General features: G+C 49.5%; 6 protein-coding genes across 6 annotated transcripts; 5 read left to right on the forward strand and 1 right to left on the reverse strand.

Annotated features, from left to right (window-relative positions):
• Nucleotides 1-1,185: 1,185 nt before the first annotated feature.
• Nucleotides 1,186-4,525, forward strand: ETH_00012095 (kelch motif domain-containing protein, putative; the record flags this gene model as incomplete). Its single annotated transcript, XM_013373184.1, has 7 exons — nt 1,186-1,644; nt 2,022-2,091; nt 2,347-2,517; nt 2,755-2,845; nt 3,383-3,468; nt 3,847-4,275; nt 4,479-4,525. The coding sequence occupies 7 exons, from the start codon at nt 1,186-1,188 to the stop codon at nt 4,523-4,525; spliced, it is 1,353 nt and encodes a 450-aa protein (XP_013228638.1).
• Nucleotides 4,526-6,602: 2,077 nt separating this feature from the next.
• On the forward strand, nt 6,603-7,487 carry ETH_00012100 (RNA polymerase, putative; the record flags this gene model as incomplete). The annotated part of the gene is made up of 1 exon (XM_013373185.1): nt 6,603-7,487. One exon carries the CDS (start codon nt 6,603-6,605, stop codon nt 7,485-7,487), a length of 885 nt encoding a protein of 294 aa, XP_013228639.1.
• A 1,278-nt stretch (nt 7,488-8,765) lies between these two features.
• Nucleotides 8,766-12,909, forward strand: ETH_00012105 (DNA-(apurinic or apyrimidinic site) lyase, putative; the record flags this gene model as incomplete). The annotated part of the gene is made up of 14 exons (XM_013373186.1): nt 8,766-9,248; nt 9,390-9,438; nt 9,553-9,732; nt 9,830-9,861; nt 10,088-10,141; nt 10,272-10,321; nt 10,515-10,600; nt 10,848-10,884; nt 11,226-11,301; nt 11,429-11,496; nt 11,711-11,769; nt 12,230-12,285; nt 12,438-12,503; nt 12,805-12,909. 14 exons carry the CDS (start codon nt 8,766-8,768, stop codon nt 12,907-12,909), a joined length of 1,401 nt encoding a protein of 466 aa, XP_013228640.1.
• Nucleotides 12,910-14,575: 1,666 nt separating this feature from the next.
• Nucleotides 14,576-14,755, forward strand: ETH_00012110 (uncharacterized protein; the record flags this gene model as incomplete). Its single annotated transcript, XM_013373187.1, has 1 exon — nt 14,576-14,755. The coding sequence occupies one exon, from the start codon at nt 14,576-14,578 to the stop codon at nt 14,753-14,755; it is 180 nt and encodes a 59-aa protein (XP_013228641.1).
• A 199-nt stretch (nt 14,756-14,954) lies between these two features.
• On the reverse strand, nt 14,955-19,777 carry ETH_00012115 (uncharacterized protein; the record flags this gene model as incomplete). Its single annotated transcript, XM_013373188.1, has 20 exons — nt 14,955-15,008; nt 15,228-15,257; nt 15,450-15,502; nt 15,624-15,682; nt 15,790-15,970; nt 16,094-16,166; nt 16,344-16,555; nt 16,658-16,855; nt 16,968-17,004; nt 17,147-17,301; nt 17,459-17,531; nt 17,714-17,820; nt 17,932-18,076; nt 18,298-18,402; nt 18,641-18,785; nt 18,893-18,958; nt 19,082-19,154; nt 19,304-19,376; nt 19,499-19,605; nt 19,729-19,777. 20 exons carry the CDS (start codon nt 19,775-19,777, stop codon nt 14,955-14,957), a joined length of 1,995 nt encoding a protein of 664 aa, XP_013228642.1.
• Nucleotides 19,778-21,023: 1,246 nt separating this feature from the next.
• ETH_00012120 (exonuclease domain-containing protein, putative) lies at nt 21,024-24,684 on the forward strand (the record flags this gene model as incomplete). The annotated part of the gene is made up of 10 exons (XM_013373189.1): nt 21,024-21,026; nt 21,144-21,545; nt 21,678-21,726; nt 21,867-21,935; nt 22,169-22,245; nt 22,353-23,051; nt 23,208-23,666; nt 23,902-23,932; nt 24,078-24,246; nt 24,411-24,684. 10 exons carry the CDS (start codon nt 21,024-21,026, stop codon nt 24,682-24,684), a joined length of 2,232 nt encoding a protein of 743 aa, XP_013228643.1.
• Between the last annotated feature and the right edge of the window lie 757 nt (nt 24,685-25,441).

Genomic DNA, 25,441 nt, shown 5'->3' on the forward strand with positions numbered 1-25,441 from the left:
ATTCAGGCTCCATCCCAGCACCAGTGGCGGCTCCCGCTGTAGCTGCTACCGTTTTGGCTTTCCACCGCGAAAGAGCCGCCCTTTCATTATTATTTGTCAAAGATGAAATACAGATACTCCCACACATCCATATGAACCACTGTCGGCTCCTGTTTGCACTTCCAGAGCCGCGTTGCGGCACCTAGCCCTGCAGCAGAACAATCAACAGGAGGTAACGGAGCTCTAAAGCCAGCCACCGGCCTACTCGGAGTTTTATTGTGGTGCTCTTTGAGTATATTACAGAAGCACGTGGTCGGGGGCCGTTTGTGCAGGCCCTGCTCCCGCCCGAACTACAGGAACTGGAGTTACTCGTGCTGCCGCTGCTGCTCCATGAGCATTTGCCGTGTGCCTCTGCTGCTGCTCGCACGCATGCACCTGGGAGAGACTTTCGAGATCCAATGCACCACTCAGTGACAGATTTCATGAGCCGCCTTCGGAGGACGGACTCACCCTTGTCGCCTGTGTTTCTCCTGCCTCCGAAAATCCATTGGTCAAGGCCAATAGAAGATCGTCCGCAGCAGTAGCAGCGGCTGAAACAAGAGCAGCAAATTCCCAGTGAGCAGGCCTACACGAGTTTGGCTCTGGAGGCGCTTCGAGGGACACTGCGTGGGGGGCGGTTGCTTGGCCACTCAGCCTAGCAAACGATTCAGCTGCATTTTTCATGCAGGGAAAGATTATCAGTATGTCGAGTGCAGCATCTCCACCCTTTATAGTCTCGAAAGCCGCAACGACAGCTACAGCAGCACTACCGAGGGCAGGAGGAGCAGAAGCACTACGAGGGCACAAGAAGCGCCAGCGGCTTTGCCTCTGGACCTCGACGATTGCCTTGGGGTCTGAAGCCTTGACGAAGTAGCCTTCAATGTTGTGCTTTTTGAACTGCACGCTGCTGTAGTCTCACGAAATTCTCGTTTGCTGCATTTTCTTTTGTGTGGAGCCAGCAGCTTTTTCGGCGTGCCTGTGACCCCATTACAGCTCTCCGTGTACCTGCATCTTGACTCTTCATTTCTCGTTTTGAATTGTTTCTTTGACGACTTTTTGGCGTTATTTTTCTGTAACGGCGCTCCCCGGCCATAGCAACATTCCCGGCTGTTTCTTCTTCATCCCCACCACCCCGCCTCGTCTTTGCCTCGACGCCACAAAGCAACGATGGACAAACACGAAGAAATTATTCCCGTCGGGGACGGCTCGGACTCTTTCTCCGTGGAGAGCAGAGATGACACGCCGCGGTCAGAGGGTAGCGAGCGGCGGGCTAGCAAGTCCAACGACCGCATGCAGAAGGCGAAGCAGCAGTTAAAAATGAGCAAAGACAAGATTATTCACTCACTGAGTGCTAGCAAGAAGTCAAAGTCCCAGCCGAGAAGGGTGGAGCACGACGACGATGAGCCCATCGAGAGCACAGGGCCCAATACGGCTTTCTTCTCTCCCCCCTCGTTTCAGCTGACACAAATTATACATGACAGCCAGTGCTTTGTGCCCCGCCAAGGACACTCCTGTGCTGCGGGGGGAGGAGATGTTCTCATATTTGGAGGGCAGGACGCAGAAGGCCAGTTCCTAAACGACTTCATCAGATACATACCTGGGCTAAACGCGTTCGAACCCATGAAGGTCGGCTTAGAATGTTAAGAACAATGCTCGTATAAACGTAACTGCATGCAGATGAAGTGCATAGACAACGGTGGCTTAGTAAAAAAAACGGTATGAACAGAAACCCAGATCCTTGGAAGCGAATTAAATGTGTATGTCCGAACCACAAACTGCCGAACACTGACGTCTGACTGAGTGTCCCGTCCAGGTGCCGTCTCCTGCTGAATCTGCTTCAGTGCGAGACTGTTGCTGCATTTAGCTTATGTTGTACCTTACTTCATAATCTCTGCTCAATGCGCTTTTCCGCGAGATTTGTGCAGCTACAATTCTTCAGTTGTCGCTGGTGTGACCTGCATGCTAGGTATTGTGTGTGCATGAGCTAATGCTATTCTGAACAGAAAGTCAAAGGCCAGATTCCCACACCCCGCACTGGAGCCACGATGGTGAACTGGGTGAAACCCACAAATAGTGAGTCTTCTTTCCTGCCTCTTCGGAAAAGACATGCTCTTCTTCTTTGGCTCTACCCGCTTGTTTGCGTAGCTGCAGTTTACTGGGCTACACTGCCAATTTTTTTTGTCTGCCAACTCGATAGACTGTAGATAGGTTACTCCCCAAAGTATTTCTCATGCAAAGGAGCATAACATGTGGGTGCGTGGCATTGGCGCTCCCTACACAAAATACAGCAACATCACGAATCTTAAGCATGTTAATTCTGCTTTTCAGATAGAGAACATATATTTTTATTCGGAGGTAGAGGCCCGGGGGGGGACATCGCCACGGCGAGCCTTTACGACCCTGGGTCGCGAACGTGGACAGCAGTGGGAGGTATTAAGAAGCCCCCAAAGAGGAGTTCGCACGTCTCTGTGGTCTTTGAAAAGGTGTTTGTCCATGGAGGTAAAAGATGTGTATTGTGCTCCTGCGCCTACAACGCATAAAAACGATATTCTTGAGGCACAGGGGCTAACTCGTGGAACAGTGGTCTTAGTAAAGAGCATCTGCATCTCACAAATAGGCAGATCCGACATTTATAAGACTTCCTAGCGTAACCACTAATTCATTCGAAGAAGTATTGAACCATTGTTGCAGTGGCCAATACTTGCTGGACTTGGACTTGTGTTTGCGTTGTGAAAGGCCTGAGTGGCGACAATGTGCTGAGCGACATGTGGGTGTGGGACGGTGAGGAATGGTCTCAAGTTCGCTACGACAAATCAACCGAACCCATGTCAGCTCGCTGCGGCCACTCAGCCTCTGCGTGGGTGCACAAGAAACACAAAGAACCCTGTTTGTTCTTCTTTGGAGGCGATACTACAGGTGTTTCTTTGTCCCAGTCACCTTCTTCTAGTTTTCCTAGTTGCGTAAAATCGTAGAATCGAATGAGGCCAATATGAAATCGAAGAAAGCCAAAAACTCCGTTATTCTGAAGATAATTATGGGAGTGTGCCGCTGCGTTGGTGAATGCTTTCGTCGACTTTCTGTCTTGGCTCAGGGCGAGGCGTTTCGTCAAACGAGGTTTGGATCTTTTCCGTAAAAACATGCAAGTGGAAACATGTTACGGCTTTTGCAGGAAACGCACCAGCTCCGCGTTTCGGGTGAGGCAGCTGCTGTTGAATTGCCGTTGAATTGGTTTTAACTTCACGCGCTGTATCAGGAGACATATGTGCAAATATGTATGGATGCATGTGCTACACATACAAACACAAGTGATGCTTGCTCCAGCATTTATGCATACCCTTCTCCTTTACGACTTTTGTCCTTTCAGGCATAGCTCCTGCGTGTTCGATTCAAACTGGGTTATAATCAGCGGGGGATACAGCGGCGGCTGGCTTTCCAACTATGTTCTTTCCGGTGAGGCTTTGACGTCGTTGCATACTTGTGGTCGAACGAGCTGCCATTAATTAGTGTGGAGGAAGGGAAACTGTAGCTGCTAAGGCACTTGATGCAGAAATGTGAGGAGCCCACCTAGGATCTATACAGTGTAAACTTTCAGCCTCGACAGAGGTCGGTCAGATACACTCTTCACTTGCCTGTACGAAAAGAATCTACCTCTGTTTCTTGTGCGCTACACATGTAACTATTGTTCTTGGCCCAAACTTGAACAGAATGTGCTCGCGTAACAATATGTAAGTGCGTCTTTATGCATACGGCGCTACTCGATGACGCATCGAGAGGGCCCACAACCAGCCTTTACTTGCTTGAGTTTGTGTGAGTGCGCATCTGCTGCAGACATGCACACATACGACCTGCAGGCAAACTGTTGGTTCAGCGTGGAACTGTGCGGGATGAGGTCGACAATATCCCTAACTCACTTGGTACTGATTCCGCCGTTTCGCACTGTCTTTTCGTTTGGAGCTCACGACACTGAGACAGGAGTTGGCGCTGTTTCATCCGATGTGTATCGCATGTCTCCGTTGATCACGTATGTGAGTTTCGCCGCACTCCGCAACCAAGTGGAAAGCATGAGCGAAGTCGTCAACCTTAGCTTTGACTCTCAAAGCGAAGGGGTCGGCAGAGCCATACGCAGAGTAGATGCGTTGATGAAACGTCTAGAGACGGTGGAGAAAGAAATTGAAGGACTCAGAACTGCAAACGAATATCTGACAAGGCAGCTGGAAGCATTTCAAGGAACAGAACTGAAGAGGACGACCCAAGAAGGTACCTAGTCTACACAGTTTCACGCACAAACAAATGCGTAATTGATTAAGGAGCGATGGTGCCATTTTACGGTGTTTCTGGCCTAAAGCCGTTTACCTATACCTTTATGCTGATACGGCTACCCACGAAGAGCTACCCAGAATATTCAGTCACTGCATGCAGTTGAAATAGAAGCATCTGTGCATTTTGGTCTCTTGCTGCAGATGAAGACGAAGAAGAGGAGGCGGACTTTCAGGTGAACGAAGAGTGATAGCCTCAGGTTAAAAGTCGCGCGAGTGAGTTTGACTTTCCTGAACAATGGTCGCCGGACGCCTCGTGTGGTCCTACGTGCTTGGACCCCTGCAGTCAAGCAGCAGTTAGCCGTAGGCTCGTGCTATGTTCATGCGCTCATACGGGCAAGCATCTTTGCTTGCATGGATGCATGGACACATGCACAGCTCAAGCCACATCTTATCGTCTCGCCTGTTGTACCAGGGAGAGCCCCAACGAGCATGAGCTGCATCTGAAGGATCGCAGCGTCGAGCGGTTTCATGGAGTCTCTTGCACCCGCTGGTTTGGATATATGCATGCATGCATGCACGCATGCATGCGCTTGTAGACAGTGCCCAACTGCGTCTACACACACACACCGTGGCAGCTGACATGAACGCAACACTAAACACGGGGCCGAAGATGGTACCTATTGTGGATGACATCTACATCGAACATTTGCTGAAACTGACTCCGAAGGGACGCCACGTTGCATTTAAGGGCAAAAGATGCATGCACTACAGAAAGAGAGACGGACGCTGTGCAGCTTGCATCGGCGAATGCCTTTTTGGAGCTGGGTTAGGGATTTTGGTGCGTTGATGTTTCCCTGCCGTGCGGTGGTGGCGTTGTGGCTGCACAGTGATTTTGTGCGTGCATTTTATCCATAGAATTTTAACAAAAGCTTGCGGTGCAGCCCAGGGTCCTTGGGTTTTGGGAGTGCGCTGGGCTGTGTTGTGCGGTCATGCATACGCGTGACTGCGTCGGGTGCTTCAGGCGGTGTATGTGCTGTGTGTTGTCTTCTTCTAGAGAAGGATAGACTTGCTGCACTGCAAGCATACATTCAGTTGGCTTAAATGCATGCGTTTTGAAGGGTTTGTTCCACCTACAGGCAGAGGAAAGTGCTATTCAACTGCACAACGCACAAATTGAGACGACAGTCATCATTGTCGCAACTCCTAATGAGTTATGTGCCACTGGCTAGTTGTTGTTTGAAAGGGGGACGCGTTTTTCTCTTGTGTCAAATTTTGAAAATGGGGTACAGAAGCAGCGCGTCCTGGTGACAATTTGTTAGTGGCAGCCATTGGCCTCCCCGAAACACAATAACAGCTGAGCTGTAGCTGCGACAGATGAGAGATACAAACGCACGCAAAGTATCTTCTGCTTGCCTGTTTGCTCGTACCTCATCGCCTTGCTGATGCAAACTGTCAGCGTCAGCTCGCTATGGAATCTAAGGGGCACGCAGTACAACATTGACGAACATGAAACACCAGGAGTGGACCCAACAGCGGTGATGTGAGTACAAGCCGCGAAGCAGGTCATCCCTCCAGATGGCAGGCAGCTATGCGTAGTGATATTTTCCAGATCATCATGCGTAGAACAATATTCGTAACATCTCAATCGGGCGTTCAACCAACGCTTGCGCTGAAATGACGACACTGGCCGTCAAATCAGCTGCTTCGTTCCGCCCAGGGCCGCGAACCCCGTGGCTGTCTTACTCCTTTATTTTTTCCATTCCTAGTGTTAGTGGTGAATATAGATTCAAAATTTATTACTGCGCATTGGTTTCGCTGATGCAGTTACTTTTGCTGTTGAAGGGACGGATTTGCTAGGCGCTCCTCTTAGCTGCACAAGGTGACTCTAAAACCATACCTTTGTTAATGTGCTTTTTCTACTTGTGAAGGCTTATTATTTGTTTCCTACTCTCCAATCTCCTTTTGCTGGTACCCCCCGGTTCCGGTGTCGGCAGTGAGTCTGAAGGGGCCCTGTGGGGCCCTCGTGTCAATATACGACTTGCTTCGGTGCCGATTCCTCATCCTACTTCATCTGGCAACTAATTAATGATCATTTAGTACCAGGACACCGAATTTTGTGGGAATTAGGACGAAGCTGCGCGGAACTACTCCCAGGTTCACATACATTGACCATCGACCGCTGGCTGAGCCACTTCTGACTCCACCCTTGTCTTAAAACGGGACTTCTGATCATTCGATGCCTACAATATCCCTTCTTAATCGGAACAAACCTTGAAATTAGACAAAAGGCCAATTTCCCCATGGGAGGCTAGTTCATAAGGAGGGATGGAGGTGCCGAGTGCCAAGGCAATCAGTCTGGCGCGCTCAGCGGAGGCGCTGTGCGTGCCCCTTGGCGATGCAGATGCCTGCCGCTCAATTCTAACGCAAGACCTGCAGCAGCTGGATGACTGCGTAGAGTTCCTCGTTTTGGGCCACAAGGTCAAAGGAGACGCCACCTACTTGCCAGGTGCCCCCCGCTTCAAGTATGAATCCCCGGGGAAGCTTGCACGGATAGGAGGAAGTGATAACCCCGACAGTGCGCTGGAAGGCGAACGCAGCGCCACCAGCAGCTGCTCTATCACGTCGAAACATGGCGTTTGCTTCGATTGGTTGGTTGCGTTGGGATGCCTGAATTGTGGCGCCCCAGTTGAACTTCGCAGAGACCTTGTCGCTGCAGCGGACGAGGCTTGTGCTGCGGCTGCTGCAGCAGCTAAAGAATGCAGCGCCAAGGCGCTGGCAACGGCTGCAGAGAAAGCCGTACTGCGCTGCCGCCGCTGCGGGCATGACATTGCGCCGCTGCATTCATCAGATGAAAGCGAGTCCCTTGTTGAACGCATGGAATCCGGAGCCAACGCGAAGCCAGGAGTTGTTTCTGGGGACATTTATATGTACGGCAGTCGCAGGTGCTACAACTTTGGGTCCGTCAGCAAGCAGTCGTGGCAGCAGCGGTTCCTAGGGGCTGAGTTTGAACAGCAGTTGCTGCAGCATCACCTAAAGATTATGTTGTCAGCAGGAGACGGAGGCAACAAAACCACATGCAGGGAAATATGTGAACGGTGCGGACATAACGAGGCTTTCTTTTCAACTTTCCAGGCGCGCAGTGCAGACGAGGGTATGACAGTCATGTACGAATGCACTAAGTGCCACCACAGGCGGGTCTTCAACAACTAGCATACTGCAAAAGAAGTTTGGAAATAAGTACATGACCGTCATAGCTCCTCGAAGCATGACTTGCATGTGTCATTCAGTAATGACACAAAATATCTGGGCGAAGCCACTGTTTCACGGAGGCTCTTTAGAAAGTACTTTTCACTGAAATTAGTTCGTTCATCAAGTCTGCGCCTTTTGGACGCCTGCTTATCTGGATTGAACTGAACCTTGCCTTGCGAACAAAAAGTCAGCTGAGGCTCTTTTTTTTTCATCTTAAGTTGCATGCAGTGGACGCAGCACTAGCTCCCTTTTTTCTGCGCAAGGATTATGTATGCAAGCCTATAGTTAACAGTATAGTGTGGCGCTGCTGGGAACAGCATAGCTTGCCTGTTTTGGAGACTTCGCTAAGCTTAGAAGTAACCCCCTATGTGATCGACATAAGGCTGAGGCTCGGGGGCGACATCACGTGGTGCCATAGTAATTTAACCGGCCGTATAAAATGGGTAATAGATCCTCCAGTGGTGAGCAGCAGCCTAATGGCAGTCGTTCCTCACCCCAGACGCATAACAATAGCCGTTCAGGGAGGGGGGGAAATACATACACATTGTAGCGGAAGATACAAAGGAACTGCGATAAAAAATTAGCTTTCCTTTTGTGAGGTAGCAGGGGATTAGCTGGACAGATGATCTGCAGCGACGCAGCCTGGCAACTAGATTGAGGGTCGAATGTTACGCCGGAGAGAACCGTATTAACGGAAACCTACACATCCAAAGCCTCCCGTTGCTCTGGAATGCGCACCCGTAGGATAATTTATTATTTTGAGTCTATATGGACGGGAGTATTTACTAATGTTGATGACTTTCCAAGTACTGGCAGCAAGTTGGCTGTTGCATCGAGCGCCTACTCGACAGATGGCAGCGGGCTTAGCAGACTGTTGCAGTTCCACAGTTGCATGTAATGACACTCAAAAATGAAACTTTTTAATAGTTAATATTGGCCATCAGATGTCTTTTAACTAGGCCAAAAGACATTCCAAAAGTTGGTTCAATGCTCCCCCCTTGCGCGTCCTGCTGCTTACGATCCTTGGCTTACATATCAGGTCTGCAAGCAGCTGCTCACGTGTGCGCAGTAGACCCTTTTAGATCTGTTGGAAACCTGTATACTTGGCGACTGGTTTCCCATGCAGTGCCACGGCGTGGTCCTTCTTCACGGGTGGTTCTTGGTGCGAATCTCACTGCGCTCTGTTCAAATACTGCCGACGAGTATTCCCTCGAAGAATCCAGAGAGCAAGCCTCACACATGCACAGCCATCTTGTGCCTCTGACCACCATGGCGCCTCCTGGAAAAGCGCTGCCAACAGCTAAGCCGAAGGCCGTTTCGGCAGGCGCTGCTGCTGCGTCCCACTCGCAGCTAATTACAGGCGCCTCCCCTCCGGTAGAGGTGATCACCATAGAGGATAATAAAGAGGACGGTCAAGCAGAGAAAGAGGGGAGCAGCACCAGTAGTCAAGGTAACCGGCGAAAACGCAGCCGAGACACCAGACCTATAGGTGATAGTGGAGCCACGAAAGTCAAGCGACCGGCTTCCCTATTCGGCTTGCGCGAAGAGCCAACACCTGATCCATCCTCAGTTATTCGTAGCTCCGTGGTAGAGCTCAGCCCAGTCCTCGCTGCAGATCCAATTCCCGTTTCTTTCCTCACTTGGAATGCCAATGGTCTCATGCCTCGGGTCCGCGCCTCCCAGTGGGTGCAGTTTGCAAAGTATGCGAATGAAGTCAAGCCGGTGAGCATCTGCACTTAGTATTTACTCATCAGTTCACTAATTGCAGCTGCTTTGCCCTCAGTAGTGTTTCAAGCTGTCAAGATTCCTCGAAGCAACGTCACCACCAGCCTTGTGGTGCCTGTTCTATTTGATCATCCTCAGGACGTTATCTGCCTGCAAGAAATAAGGCTTCCGGCAATGGGACCTGCAGGTGCGCAGACTCAGGCAGTCAACAGTGTGCGTGCTCTCTAGTGAACAGACATTTAAGTTCATAGCCCTACTGCGAGCTAAACACTTGCAGTGTAACAGTGTTTCTGAGTCATAGGGTGCCGCAAGGGCGATGGGAAGCCCAGGGATAGAGGGGCTGTACGGGTAGAGCCCGCAGCGTCTGCGTCAGCGGCAGAAAAACGGGAAACACAGGCGGTTGGCTCTTGTCTGCGCGAGGCCTTGGCTGCTTTCCCTGACTACAACGTGTTGATGTCCCTGGCGGACTGGAAGTACAGTGGTAAGCTTAGACATGGGCCAGTGGTTGCTCATTTAGGGAAATGCAACATGGGCTGTACATGAGCTATGCTTTCTTCTGCGGGCTGTGTTGTTCACAGGGCAGTTCTTGCTACTTAGGCGGCACCTCAAGGTCAGCAAGATATGAATGCCTTTTCGTTGCAAACGTAGCAGGTGCTGCTGAACTGAGAGATTTTCATTGTCCGTTGCCCGCACTTGCTGATCCGTCGGGACATCAGTTTCTGGAAAATCCTGACGCATCCTTGCCTCTATGGAGTTTGGCAGCCATGCCCATATCCATGCGTAGCAGTGGCTTAAGTAATGCAACGTTTTTTGTTTCGGCCGGCAATATGCTCCAGGTGGCTGCACTTCGGTTCAATTTGGACGAAGAGGACCCAGACATCCACCACGCAGTAAGAGCTGTTCAGTTCTGGGTTTCCAGCAATCTCATCCTTTACTTCCCCTTCTTGCTAAGGCTAAGCCTTTCTGGGCTGGGCGCAGAGGTGCTTGAAGTAGCAGTATATGCATTACGCTGGGTGGCAGGAAGGAAGAGTCATCATTGCTGATTTCGGCCGTCTCGCGTTCCTCACCACGTCAGTCACCAGCCCAAACACTTCTCCTGGCTCCAGCAGAATTCAGTTGTGCTTTTCCTTCCGCTTGGTTTAGTTGTGAGACTACCCATCCCTGGTGCTGCAATAATGGCGCCCAGCTGCTGTGACAGACTTGACATGCATTTGTCGTGGTTGGCTACGGGCGCGCAATTTTTGGTTTTCCTTTTGTTTTCAGATATTCTCCAAATAATGGATGGACCCAAACCAGCTTTCAAAGACGGAGACAGTGGGATGATGCGCTGTTTAAGTTTATGCAGCGGCGTGAGGCAGCCCACCCGATTGCTGTTTAATGAGCCTGCCCGCTTTTGGTTAACTTCCCTTTTTGTTGTGATATAGCGCTGCTAATTGCAAATTGGTTTGTAGCCGTGGATTTTACTGTGCTGGAGCTTCATTTCGGTCCCATATATGCAGAAGTCCGACCAACTATCTATCATTTGCAATCACAAGTGCTTGCGCGTCACTGTTAAGCTCCCTTCTGTATTGCCTTGTATTTTTGCGTTTTCGTCAGAGAAGAAGCCGCTTATCTGGATGGGCGACATAAATTGGTGAGGCCCCATTATGGGTCTTTGTGACAGTAAATCCTTATGAGCACGCATTGTGGTTTAGTCTGCAGCTGCATTTGTTCTACATAGCGAACAGCGCTGTTCGGCATGGCTCAGCTTCCGAGACTTGCTAAGCACTTTACCTCATGGCACGTGACTGTTACGCTGGGACGGATCCATGCAACAATAATTACTTGTGATATCACCAGGACAGCGTGTGTTTCAGTCTCTTGTTTGCGCTTTTGTTATGTTTACTCTTTTTTGTTTTTTCTCGTTTGCGCTTTTTTATGTTCGCGGATTCATTCTTTTGCGTCGTTTGTGAGTGCATCTTTTGTCGTGTACAGCGCGCCGTCAGACGCGGATCTTTCGCACCCGAAGGTATTCAGAAGTGCATATCAGCCAGACCCAAATTTGAAACCGGTGAGGGCTAGCGCTTCCTGCGAGATTAACAGCATATTTTAGCTATAGCAAGTGGTCCCGGTTCCTTTGTATATGTTTCTTTGTGCTGACTGAAGGGTGCAAATTGAATTATGCGGATGTTGTGCAGGAGGATGTGGGGCAGCCCGGATGCACAGACGCAGAACGGCATAGGTTGGAGGGCATACTGCGTGCAGGGTATGTAGCCCTTTATCTCTAATAGTGGAAGCTCAGCTATGGCAGCTGAAGTGACGCGTGACATGTGAACTGTCGAGTTCTTGAATATTCACAAAATTTCCATATAGGCTGCTGAGCTCCATATAACCTTCTATGAATCATGCGGTTGTCTATGTGCATGTTTTCGCTATGATTGATTGTGCGGAAAATATAGGAAGCTGGTTGACGTGTACAGACAACGCAACCCCAGAACCACCCCACCACCTGTTCAGGACGCGGCCTACACCTGGCGAGGTACGTGGATGCCTTTTAGCACGGAGTCGCGCAGTTTTTTTTCTCTTTCTGCAAGTGATCTTGAGTGAAACCACTTGCAAGGTATTAGCGACGAGCCCAGAGCGGTAAATGGAATATTTTAAGTCTCTTTGGGGCTCTTTCTGTTTCTGCAAATGATCTTGAGCGAATTCACTTGCAATATATTAGCGACCAGCTAATATATTGCAAGTGAATTCGCTCAAGCTCATGTGGCTAAATGGGATAGTTTACGTGAGTTTGGCGCCCTTCCTGTTTCTGCAAATAATTTGAAGCGAAGCCACTTGCAGTGTCCATATAGGGCTAAATGGAATAGGTTGAGTTAGTTTGAAGCTTCTTCTGTTTCTGCAACTGATCTCGAGCGAAACCACTTGTACTGCATTAGTGATGAACACTTAGGGCTAAGTGGAATAGTTTTAATCAGCTTGAGGGGTTGGCGCCACAGGATACAGCGAAGACTGGAGCCCCTCGAGTGCACGCGCCATGCGCCTTGACCACGCGGTGAGCAGCGTCTTTGTTTTCCGTCTTTTTTCTTGACAAGTTGATGGAAAAAATGAAAATCGAGCATGGATTTAAAGGACAGTGCAAGTCTATACATGTTATCTGTATACTTTTCTAATGAGCTACTGAACTTGCACATTTTGCGGCTTCAGTTTGCCAGCGAGGAGCTGCTGCCCTGCGTCACTTCTATTGAAATCGTCGGCAAGGCTTTCCCAAGGGTGCGCAGCCCCAAAATTTGAATCTGACTTCAAAAATGAATTTGCCTTGTTTTCAAACGGCCAGGATACAGCGGGCGAGGCCTTTTTCACGTTTTACTGGATGTTCTAAGCTTTGAAGACTTCAGATGACTACATTTGAACGCTTTGTGCGGTGAAATGATGCGTATTGCAGAGGCGCTTCTTCGGCTCCGATCATTGTCCCGTTTTGCTGCGGCTCTCCGAGGCAGATTTTCGATCACGTTTTCCCAGTGGATAAGGACCAACCAAACTACTACCTCTGCTGTGTCATTCCCCTGTGCAGCCGCTTTGCTTCTGCGGCAGTCATCGTTTTACGGGCACAGGGAGCTGTGGATGCGGGAAAACGGCATGCAAGACCACAGACATACAGGTTGAGGCGGCTGTTTAGAAGACACCTGAACAAAATTTTTGAAGTGTTTCGGTGGACGAAATGAGCTCCTCCACAATGCCAGTCGTACTTGTTGAGCCATTTCAAATACGCACACTAGGGCGCAAAACGCAGTGAAAGTTTATGTATCGACAACAGTGGACTTTTCGTGTCTAAATCTACCATGGACAACCCCTGTTCATGAATGCTTCGCCTTACGGTGGTTGCCATGCGCGACCCTACTGCATCATTTTTGAACAGATGCGGCAACCAATATTTCCCTTCTAGATCATTTTTGCGTTGTGTCTTGCTACGAAGATTTGAAACTCAGCAGGATGACTGGGCGGGGGAGTACTGGTCGTAGTCACATGTAGGTGGAATTTGAATTTCCCTTCAAGCGCACTCACAATACACCAGGAATGCATGAGAAGAAATAATTGTTGAAACAAGCATCCGCTGATACTATTGGGAAGAGGATATAACATAAAATGAAGAAGAACCTGGAGTGAATTTCCTCATGAACTGCAGCCTCAGCTTTCAGCTGTATCCTATCCTGTCACGAACAGTTCCAGTTTCCGCACACAGCTACTGCTGCTGTATTTCTCCGCAATGCAACTGTTGACATATCAGCCATGGTAATAAATCTTTTTCTTCTCGTTTTTCTCGGCAGCTTCGAAATGAATAGCGCTGAGGGAATTATCGGTGACTTGGCAAGGACGGTGGCGAGAAGTGCGCTCGCAGGCGGACTTGGTGCAGCAACAGGCATGCAGCCCGCTCCTGTTGCAACTCCAGCTACTCTACCCCAAACAGCGGCGCCAGCGGGACGAACCGCGGGTAACTTAGATTGCATATTGTGGGTTATAAGTGGAGAGGGGAGCTCATGAGGCAGCACAGGGAACGAGAACAACCCCCTCGCCAACTCTGCAGGTAATGCGTTTGTCCCACCTCACACTTAGCACGGAATCGACGGACTGTATGCAGCAACCAAGCTGGAAAGCGTTTCCAAAGGTACAGTTGCCTTATCCTTGCAGTGAACGAAACCCGTAAGCTGCATGTTCCATCGATCTGACCAATAGATCTGCGCAATGCGTTGGAGGCAAACCCGTTTTTCAAGCTTGCCGGCCTCGGCATGCAGATCCGAGAACTCGCCACAGCCAACCCAGGTATGCGGCCCCTACTACGGCTGCTGCAGCCCTTGCGGTCAAACAAAATGCACGAGCGCAGAGGCTCTGAAAGGAGCAGGGGTCTATATTGTGTACGCGCCTAAGCCCGAAGAAGAAGAGTAAGGGGAATACAAACTGCTGGCGAAACTGAACTCTTCATGAGGGCCACTGCAGAGACCCTAGAAAGAAGGCAGAGGCGCAAGGGGTCCTGGATATTGCAATGGGCATTGACAGCCCAGCAGGTGGGATCTGACTGCCGCACTCTTGGACAATCTGAAATATCATTTGGCATTATTTATCAATTGAACTTCTCAGCGAGCCTTCAACACAAAAAAGAGAAGGTTGGCTGTTAATTCTTCACGGCCTTTCAACTTCAGCATTTGAAACTTCTCTCAGCAAGCGGAAAACGAACTCAGCGCAATGATGAGTTCCGGGAACCAAGAAGACCTCGAGAGGACTATGTCGCCACAGGTGCTGCAGAGATGAACTACGGATTGCTGCATCTACTTGCTAATCAATTAAAAATGAAATTCAACTTCATCAAAAATGACTTTCTTGCCACTATTGTTCTCATCTACCCGCAATTGCACTACGGCTGCGTTCAGGAGCGCATGGGCTACGACCAACAACGAATCGCCCAACTTCGACACGAAATTGGAATTCAAAGAAAGACAGTTGAAAGGGCTCGGGCGCTTATAGCGTAAGTACAGAAAGCCGCAGCCAAATACAACGCTCTGCAAGATTCCCACGTGTAAACGCTGTAAATGAATTCAGAAAAAAGGCAGCAAGGAGGGAGCAGTAATCCGCAGACGCCCAAGCAGCCACGCGAAACAGTGTGGCCTGGAATTCCTGAGAAAGAGCTTCTCAGCCAAATGTTGCAAACATATTCAAACACATGCGGACTCAGGCTGTGTCCCGTATCCTCAAGCCGCGCAGACGGCTGATCGCGAATCCAATCTGCCAGCAAAGCGCCACAAGAAAACGCATGTCTATTCATTTCCATCATAAAGGCCCAAAGTTAATGCAAAAATAGAGGGAAACTTACGTCACAGAAATTCCTGCTATTTGCTGCAAAGCACTCGCTTTTCTTAAGGACCAGCAGACTCTTCAATGTTCAAGCAACGGTAAAGTGGCACTTCTTAGCGTAAACGTAAGTGCGACTCTCCTACTTCATACCTCGAGCTCTCGCGGCAGCGCCAAGTCACCCTGATACAAAGGACAAAAGCAAACACAGCACCAGACGCTCCTCAGACAGACACGCCACTTATCCCCAGCCCGCTTTAAGGATTAATGAATTGTGGCTACATATGCAGAAATGTATATATATATATGTATATTTTATTGGAATTGCGGAACAAAACGCCTTAGGGACAGCGTGGGCTGCTACGAAAGAATTACCACGGGGTGGTCCCACGTGCTCAGCCAGTCCAGCCGAGGGTACTTGGTGTCATCTGTAGCAGCAACCACAGCTCACAAAGCCAGAAACAACGTAATATGACACCGCGATGTGGTCATTTGCGGTGCTTGCCTTTGATCTCACTCTGTCAAGAGACGCGTGGTGCTATTGCTTACTTGCTGAAGACGCCTGGACAATCATTTTGTACTGCGCCTCTATCATTTGTCGAAGAGTGCTGCATGAAATTGCCAGAAGAGAGTCAAGAGGTGGAACCGATCACACTGTCACGCTTGAAACTAGTCCGGGCCTTCTGGTGTACAGTTCAGGCTGCGCGTCGCCTACCGCTTTCCCTCTTGCCTCAACCGCTCGTAGTTCTTGGCTAGCTGTTGAATAAAGCATGCGATCGCTCTCGTTTGTGAGGCCTCCGCCAGCTGCTCGACGCCGGATACGTCAATATTTGTCGTTCCGTAGGAAATTGAACGCGTGCCCCCTACCTTGACCTTGCCGTTAGGCCGTAGACAATCTGTGCAGCAACGACGCTCAGCATGTCTGTAATTAGACGAGCCTTGCCTTCCGAGGAACTTAGCATTAGCGGCAAAGAAAGTTCATGGTACTGCAAAATGCTAAATTTCACAGCATGACTTACGCTCGGCAACAGTTCGTTCACGCACAGCACCGAAGGGAACATTGGCGTGGCTTAGGGCTGTCTGCAGCTGAAACTGCAGTATATCAACAGCCCACAAGCAGCGAACAGCAGGTTAGCGGTCCAGGCTAGGAAATAAGAATGCTAGTTGTAGGGTTGAACCTAGTTGCCAAAGTGCTGCTTCGAGGAGGTGACGTAGGAAGGCTACTCCATCATCCGCTGTTACGCATCTGTCTTTCCCTTCAAAACGTACCTTTCCGGCACTACTGTTTTCAAACTCTTGTGCTATATCTTTGGCTTGCTTTGTGACCGAGTAAGCTTGGTATTTGTCGAACTGAAGAACCAAATCAGCCACCTCGAAGAAGTCTCCACTGCCGCCGATCACCATGATAGTGGAAATGTCGAGCTCAGTGAATAGCCGTTTGACTCTAAAGAGGAAAGGAGTTATGGGCTCCTTCTCCTTGGCTGGGCAGGCAGACGCACTCAAATTATGTAGCAACAGATCAAAGCAGGTCTAAATATCAGTTCTTCAGCCGATGTGACACTTATTCTTGGCTCTTTTCTCACCAACAAGAGCCTGCATGCGGCAATCTCTGATCATAAAGTTCGTTGCGCATGTATCCTCGTCAATAAGCAGCGCCGTTGCCCCGAACTCCAAAGCCTCCATGATGTTGGCGGCTTGAGAAGTGCTGCCTGACGCATCTGCAGATGAAAACGCGTCAGTGCTCTTTCCAAATGGCAGGTTGCTAATGAAGGGAGAAATATCTGTAGAACACATAACAAGACTCTCACAGCGCGCAGCAATGAACCACACTGCTGCTTCAAACACTCAGTTGACAAGAAAGCAGTTAACAAGAAAGCACCCGCATTTGCTTACCAACAGAAGTGACGACCCTTCCATCCTCCGCCCGTATCTGCGAAAAAAGCCCAAAGCCAGCTGGCCGCAAAACGTTGAATTTAAGTGTATCTTGCATGCGCCCCATCAGCAATAGGTAGCAAGTAAAGATAAGTACTTCTACTGGGGTCTCCAACGACGGCTTTGCCTATTTGCTTTACCTTCACTGCGTTTGGCTCTGTAATGACGAACTCTCGGCCGTCTCCTGGTATCTTGTTCCACACGCCCATTTGCAAAGCCTCCAGCATTGTTGACTTGCCATGAAAACCGCCACCAACAATCAGTGTTATTCCTCGGGGGATGCCCATTCCCCTGACTAAATAAGCACAGCTTTTTCCACATAAACCAATCTTCATTCACGGTGTTCTGTTCACGTGAGTGCACTCACGCAGCTCTCTATGACGGCATTGGCAAACGTGTATAGAGAATGCCGCAATTATGCAGTCAAGAGATTTACATGATATACATCTCACTTGTTCCAGAGTTTGGAAGCGTGAACTCGCATTCTAAGTCGGGCGGAGACTGGAATAAGACTAAATTCGGCTCCTATGAAACAAACAAAAGCAGTTTTTAAAGAAAGATCCTTCGGTTTTAGATGCCGTAAATTCAGTGGATACGTGGCAAATCCGAGCAGAGATGCAGAGTGAAGGGCTGTAGCCCGAGGTACCGCAGGGATCGAGCAAGAAAAATAGATCGCCACATCGGGCAAACCTAGACAGTCTGCGCACTTGCTGTCGAGTCATAGGAGTGTCCTCAACGCCACTGCGGCGAGGCAAGCAGGCTCCATTTGCCACGAATGCGCTCAAATTGCGTCCGTGTAGTTGTGACCGAAGAGCTGAAAACACGAACAAGGGATCTCACTAAGACGAAGCAAGCGCTTCACTTCTGCCTCCATGTCGCTGCCAGCCACGAGCAAAGGCAAAGAGACCCTGTCCATTTCACGTACATTCCTGGTCTTCTACGCATTCCACGTGGCGTTTCAGAGCCGCAGCGTCTAAGCTGGAATAGTGCATGACGCTGCGAACCAGCTGAGGCAATTTGCTGCACAGGAGGGTGGCGGCTCTTCGCCCTTCGATTCGACGGCCTCGGGCCTGCAGGAAAAGAGCATGAAAAGAAACAAACGTAGTCGGCTTCTGCCTAGTAACGTAGCTATGGACTATCCATGTGCTCAAATGTGATAATCAAAATAGGGATTATGAAGGCTTGAGGAACGTCTGCAATATTTACTTGTTACAAATACGTTTTCAAACGAATTCTTGAAACGGAGACACATTAAATCTTCTAACTGTTCGAACGGAGAAAGTAAGCTTACAGGCAGACCAATGGTGCATCGAGCCTCTACATATTCAGAATTGATAATCATTGAAGACCTTGGGAAGACATACTGACCGGGCTTGTCAATGCGTATTGTGTCGGGCTAAAACCACAACAAATACAAACTAGAAGAGCCAAGATCTAACCAGGCAAAATGAGGAGCAGAACAGCATTAGTAGGGAGAATACAGCTGCAATCACTGCACCACTTGACTGCACCAGCGCTCAAACATCCTAAACTCTAAACCCTAAACGCTGGAGAGCACAGCAGCACGAAATGCTTCCAAAGGCCTTTAAACAGCAGCTCGCCCCTAAATCGCTTAGATGTGCACAGCCGCAGACCTTGCTATCGTGCCAGCCGCCATGGTGGGCGCCGTCCTCAGGGCCAACAATCCCCCCCCGTGAAATTGTTTCAAAGAATTTGCGGGTGAGGAAATCACAGAGTGCGACGTTCCGAATATAAGACGAGTATAAATGAGGTGGAAACCTGCACAAACGTAGGCGTGCATAGACACCACAGAGCTGCGCTGTGCAGATGAAACAAAAGACAGCGGACAAACACTTTTCAATCATCTCCAAACGATGCACACTCACTGGGCGTGGGCCTGCGGAAGCCTCAGCCTAAACCGACTCGGAGGCGCAAACGGGTCCGACTGAACTCTGAGGCAAGACGGGCGCAAAAAAGATGAATTTGGTTTTAATCCACTTCTGCTCCAAGACTAAACGCCAATAGTTAACGAAAAAGCTTGCTTTACGTCATAATATATTCTGAACACAGCCCACTTGTCAAGATATAGTGTGAATTCGTTCACTTCCCAACACCCTATGAGATCCTTATATGCGCCATAGCTCTTCCCTGTAGCATGAAGCACATGCAACGGGACACAGAGGCCAGCACACATAAATCCTAATGAAATAAAAAATTTTAAGTCAATAAAAAGGAAGTAAGGCTGCAGTGTTTAGTGTTTAGGGCGCATGCAAGCCTGAATCTTTCGAGTGTTGCACCTTCTAAGCTGATTAGACACCTCGAGAGGTCCTTCTGGTGCAAGTAAGGCGCGGACGAAGGCCTCACTCCAGCCTGAAGCACAACATCTCACTGAAATTGCTTCTGCTGCCTTCCCCTTACGTGCGCAGCACAAGAACTCCAGAGGAGTTTACAAAAAGTGAAAAAAATGAAAGCGAACTGCTGCGGACCCGTACCCCTCCTGCTGATTCATCATCTTCTTCTTGGAACTGCCGCTGCCCGTAGGCGTGGCCTGGGGGGCCGCCGTCCCCCGAAACGTTGTGGCGGCCGCCTCTGCCCCTTCCTGCACAGGCAGCAGCCGTTGCAGCAGCAGCAGCAGCAGCACCGAAACAGGGAAGTCCCTTTTCTGTATCTGCACTGCGACCCCACAGCTGAACTACTGCACGCCCAGCCAGCATCGTCTTACCGCCATATTTGGCCCTGTAATAGGCACCCCGACCACTCTGAGCAAACATGGGACACAAGCAATGCCGGTAAGATGCACATGGCACAGGGGGGAAAGCTGCTCCAGCAAGCTGAGGCGGACACAGAGAAGGAAGATGTTAACATCTGCCTATGCAGAAATATGGCAAACGGCCAAATGTACGTGTGCAAGAACGTACCATCCTCCTGGGCGTCGTCAATCTGCTGGCTGTCTATCCGGTGCGAGTTGTGGCGCTCGTCCACGAAGTAAGGGTGAAAACGGTTCCACTTAAACGAAATATTGACACAAAAAAGAGAATGAACAGCTGAGTGCCGGTTTCCTTGTGCTTCCAGAGGTAAAGATTGCCGAAGAACTAATAAGCCACCGTGGCCGCTGAAACGCCTACTGTGAGGAAGGAAGCGACTTCTAGGAATCAATAGCTCATCATTCCTCGTGTTTCACATATGTTTTGTCTTCATAAATTCGTCGGCGTTTCAACAGTAAAATTAGTCCCTCGATAGCTACAGACGTTTTTCGCACATGCTCGCATGCATAGCCGCCTGCAGCATCGAGTTTCCCGCCTGGCCACTTCAGTTGCCCTCGCGAAATTCAGTAGCTAGCGTTCGATTATTCCGATTTCTTTCTTGTGCTTCAACATACATAATTAGGTAAGCCAGCCATTTCTTATTCCATCTATGGTAATATTGAGGATCTGCAGACACCAGCGGCTGCTGGATCTGCGTGTAAACAGGAAATTAATTAGTTCCCTCCCCAGCAAATCCCCTACAGCATTTGCCTGTACGTGAAAGCCTCTCCAAGCAAGGTCAAGGGGCAGCGCTACGAGCCAGGCCTGGGCAGAAGCAGCAGCAAAGCAGCAAAACCTGCAGCTGGCTTGTGGCAGAGACCAGCACCGCAGGCAGCAAGCAGGGGCTGCTGCAGGGGCCGATTTCACAGTCGTCTGCAGCCCCGATGAAAAGGCAAATTAGCGGCGGGGCACATGGAGCCAGTAAAGGTGACTTCTTCTCGAGCCCTTTGAAGGCTTTGCTTTTCTCCTACTTTGAACCAAGTCACTGCACCAGCACTTATGCTGTAGGGCACTCCGTGTTTAAACACAAGAAGGGCCTTTGTTTGACCCATTTGATTACACTTCCAAAGCTTTTGAATAATACTTTTCTGCACTGTTTACCTCCCTTATTTGTGCCCTCAGTTCCCGCCCCAGGACATTTGGAGGTGTCGATCAAACAACTTGGCCGTTCTCAAAGCGGCGCCAGCTTTAAAGATATTCAGAACATATTGCTATGGTCCGCTAAGCTTTGAGTGTACATACAATAGTGACCTCTTTGCCAGTTTGAGATCCGTAACGATGCAAAGCCGTGCCTTTCACTTCCAAATCTTAGGGTGAATGGTGGCTGCCGTAGCTCCCTGTATGTGGCTTCTCCAGGCTTTACTCCCGCCAACATCAGCGTTATGAACAGCAGCAGCAGCAGCAGCAGCAGCAGCAACGGCAGCAGCGTGCGGCTAATGGCCCTCAGGAGCCTGAGAAGCCTGCTTGGTTGAGCATTCACAACAGCCAAAATGTGGGGTCTGTATTGGTGGCAGTGGTTCCTTACATAGACGCAAACATTTTGCGCATTTACTGCAGCAGTGGACTCTGCGGGGCTCTCCCGAACGTTTCGCAGCTGCAGCAGCTCTTTGGAAATCTAGAAGATGTAATAGAAGAGAGCAACTCCTCATCGAGCGTCTTGAGTGTTGCAGCAAGGAAGAAGATACACACGAGAACTCCGCGCATGGCGGCTTCTGCAAGATGCGGGATTGTGGAGGTGGGCCACGAAAGTTTTAGGATGATTCACAGAACATGAGTGGCTGCAGCAGCAGCTGCGACTTTCAAATTGAAAAATCGGCACGAGGGCGTAGACAGTTTGCTTCAAAGTTTGTTTGCTTCTTGCATTCAGAAACTTTTTACTGCGTCTTCAACTGCTACAGAACATAAGGTTGTAGGAGGTACTCCTGTTTCCCTCAACGTGAATGCACCAGCCTTTGCACGACTGTGTTCAATGCAGCTTTATTCACAAGTTTTAACGCTTAGTTCGTTTGCTGCGAGAACTTGAAATGCTGTAGAATATTGTCTTGTGCTGCTGCAGATGGCATCGGTCTAAGTAGATACTTGCTGAATCGTAGGATGATGTGGACTCGAGGCTTCCCGGGCTACGGTGGGTCTTTTATCACATTGTTACACTATGGGGTTTCACAGTTCAACTTTGCACTTCAGTGTTGCAATTGGCAACCGTTTGAGTCGTTTTTGTATCTGTTCTGTCGCACTTGTTTAGCTTTTCGTGGCTCGTCGCCTTGTCCGTGCATCTGCTTGTAAGGATGGCAGCTGGAAGCTGCTGTAGAGAAGTGCTGATTCCTTTAAGCTTGTGCTTTCCTCTTGTGAGTTGCTTAGAACAGGGAACAGAACTGGTTATACCACCCAATTATATCACTTTGGAGGATCCTTCGCCCAGGAAAGAAACTATTGAGGTACGACCCTGCCCTGCAAGCAGTATAGTGTGTAGCGCATTGGCTGGCGTGTATCTGTTCCCTCAGTTTAATTTTAACACCTGAGGGATTCTGATGTGTGTAAACAGCCGGCGGTTAGCTTGATGTTTGGCCTTGACTGTGAAATGGTGCAAACTACAGAGGGGAAGGAGGTGGGTCGCGTATGCATCGTGGGCAGCGATTGCAGTGTCTTAATAGATATGCTCGTTCGACCGAAGAACCCCGTATCGGACTACCTGACTGAATTTTCTGGACTGACTAAAGAAATTCTTGACAAGGCGACTTTTAGCCTAGACAATTTGCACAGCAAGTTACGGAAAGTGCTGCCACCGGGAGCCATACTGGTCGGCCACTCCTTAGAGCATGACCTGCATGCTCTTCATCTCGTCCACTCCCGTTGTATAGATACATCGGTGCTGTATCCGCACCCGCGGAGGGGAAGGTGCCACTCCTTGAAATGGCTCGCGCAGCAGTACTTGAAGAAAACCCTTGAAAGGGCTGGCGGTCACAACCCTTGCGAAGATGCTCAGATGGCAATGTTGCTTGCACTGAAAAAAATTCGAAACGGGCCTGACTTCGCATCCCCCATGATGCAGCTAGCGCCTTTGGGGAAGTGTATGCAAGCTCTCCAAAGGTTGCCCCAACAAAATGACGGAGCAGAAGAGAAAGCCCTATATCACGGAATGACAGAGAGGAAAATGGCCGAGATATCACGCAGTGAACAGCAGACCACAGAATGCTTGTTTTTGGCGGACTCGATTGAGCATACTTGCTCATTTGCACTTGAGGTATGTGAAAACCGCACTAAAATCCTGAGTAATTGTGGACCAAACGTGTCATTGCGACTGGCATTATGCACAATTTAGCCCTATTAAAGTATTTCGGAAGGCAAAGAAATAATTCATGTGCATATCCTCTGCCCTTTCGTACACTGTCTGTATTAGGGCGTATCCGTCAAGGATGGGCTGCGAGACGACTCTGAGGTGGTGCGGGCTTGCAAGAGGCTGCTTAGACATCGTGGCACGTGCAACACTCCTCAGGCGGTCTCTCCTACTCGAGCTGATGCATCTACTGTTTCAACTGAGACAGACTCGCCGCGAACAGAAATGAGCAGTTCCAGAAGGCCGCTTTGGGGTGTATGCGTGCTGCGGGGGTACCAGCGTTTTTGTTGTCGCACACTGCACGCCCCTGAGGATAATATTTATGCCTTTAGCCATCGGGCGCAGATGTTGCTGGCCGCTGAGGCGCGGCTGCTGAGACAGGCGCAAGAGAGAGAAGCAGAAAGGATGGAAGCCTGCAGCAGGTCCGATACCAGTACTGAAACACCAAACCATACTTCAGACAATGTTACAGATGACAAAAATGAGACAGATGACAGCGATGACATATGTGATCTTTCTCTGGTAGGATCACCACAGACACCACCCGTCATTGCGTCGCACCGCAGGAAAGCGCTCAGATTGGAGCAACGTATTTGTTTGGTCTTGTTGCGTTTGCAGTTCCAGCAAATGTTGGTGTTATATTTTGGAAAATGCGTTGAGCAGAACCACTAGTCACTTATCGGAGCGCCTAAAATTTCGCCTTTTGCTCACTGCGTAGCGTATTGCTGCTTTCGAATGTGGTGGCGATGCGATGCAGGATGACCCAGCCATCGCCAACTGCTTAGCTGGTATGTGATACTACACGCTTTGCTGTGTTTCTTTCCATAATATCTGGAGTAGCTGTAGCTGCAGGCCTGGCTTGCTGGCAGTTATTACTCCAGAGCCGTTGGTGCCAGCGCGCAACTAATGCTGCGCGGCTGCTGATTTGGTCAGCAGGTGCTGCGGGTCTGAAAAGCCAAGTTGAGGTGCTTTTCCCCCGAGTATGTGTCGAGGAGGCTTTGAAAGTGGTGGCAGTGATTGACCGTCTCCTTGTGGAGCTATTAGCAGCCCTGCAACCACAGGACCTTCTCATTGTTGTGTCGCCTTGCGGCGACGCTCACCGGTGAGCCCCAGGTTTACAGGGTAGCTGGATGCTCATCAGGGTATTTAAAGGACCACATGCAAGCACGTTGACCACAGCAGTGTCGGGAAATCAAATCGTTCTCTGAACTTTAGTTGCGGATTAAGACGCCGTTTGCTGCTCTTGATGTTGGGTGCTGTCCTAAGATATTTTAGTTTGATGGCGTTGAAGTCAGCACTTGAACGCAGCGGAAGGGGCTCGAAGAAATGCCGCTTCAACGCTTCCACTTCTCTTCTAACGCACTTTGAACAGCAGCATCAAAACCAACGACACAAAGAGCAACAACAGTTGCCCTTTACTCCTCTAAAGTGGTCATTAGCACTGGAGACAGAACTCGAAAGGGCGAAAGCTGCTTTTGAAGGGCCCGGAAAGGGCGGGTGGTGCTCTTTCGTAGTCCGACCGCGTGACAAATCTGTCTAGGAAATCGACTGGTTGCAGTCTCAGCAGTGTAGTGGGGTGCGACTGATGACATTCGAATACTAATTTTATCAATTTTTCTTTTTTAGAATTTTCTTTTTATAGTCGTACTTGCTCTCGTCTATGTGATGTTAATGCGCAACGTTGCGTATGCGCTGCCGTCTGTGGGAGCCTCTCCTTAATTTCATGCCGGTGCACAGGTGATTTGGCCTCCGGATTTCATCATTTTGCTTATTTGGTTTTCACTTACTTAACCCCAGACGCGTGTTGGCCAACTTGTTCATTTCAGACTTGGCAGCGGCGTGCTCCGCAGGCATGCTTTTCAGGTATATGTTTATCGGCTGTTGGCCGTAAACCGTATGTGCCCAGACAGAATGCGTGCATGAATACTTATATATAAAGTACACTTGGTAGACTATAGGTAGGTCACTGCAGCTGGCCAGTTGCTTCGGTCCTAGGCTTGACATTACACAGATTAGCCTCAGCCACCCTGTATATCAAATAAAATTCCAAAAGACAGATACACAACTACAACGTGAGCCTTAGTTGAGATAAATAGACTCCTTGCTGGAATTGCCCAAAGGAACGCCCAACGCAGTTACACTCCAAATCCATCTCTGCAAAAATAAGGCGTATAGCCTCCTCCAAATTAAGTATGTATTGCTTTGTTCGCTGCAAGAAGAGGAGGTCGACTGTACATTCTATGCCTTAGCAGCGCTGCAGACCATTAGCCTGCAGTTTGGAAGTGCGCATTAATTGC

The sequence above is a fragment of the Eimeria tenella genome, genomic scaffold (genome assembly GCF_000499545.2).
Source record: "Eimeria tenella Houghton genomic scaffold, Eth_scaff123, whole genome shotgun sequence".
NCBI classification, from domain to species: domain Eukaryota; phylum Apicomplexa; class Conoidasida; order Eucoccidiorida; family Eimeriidae; genus Eimeria; species Eimeria tenella.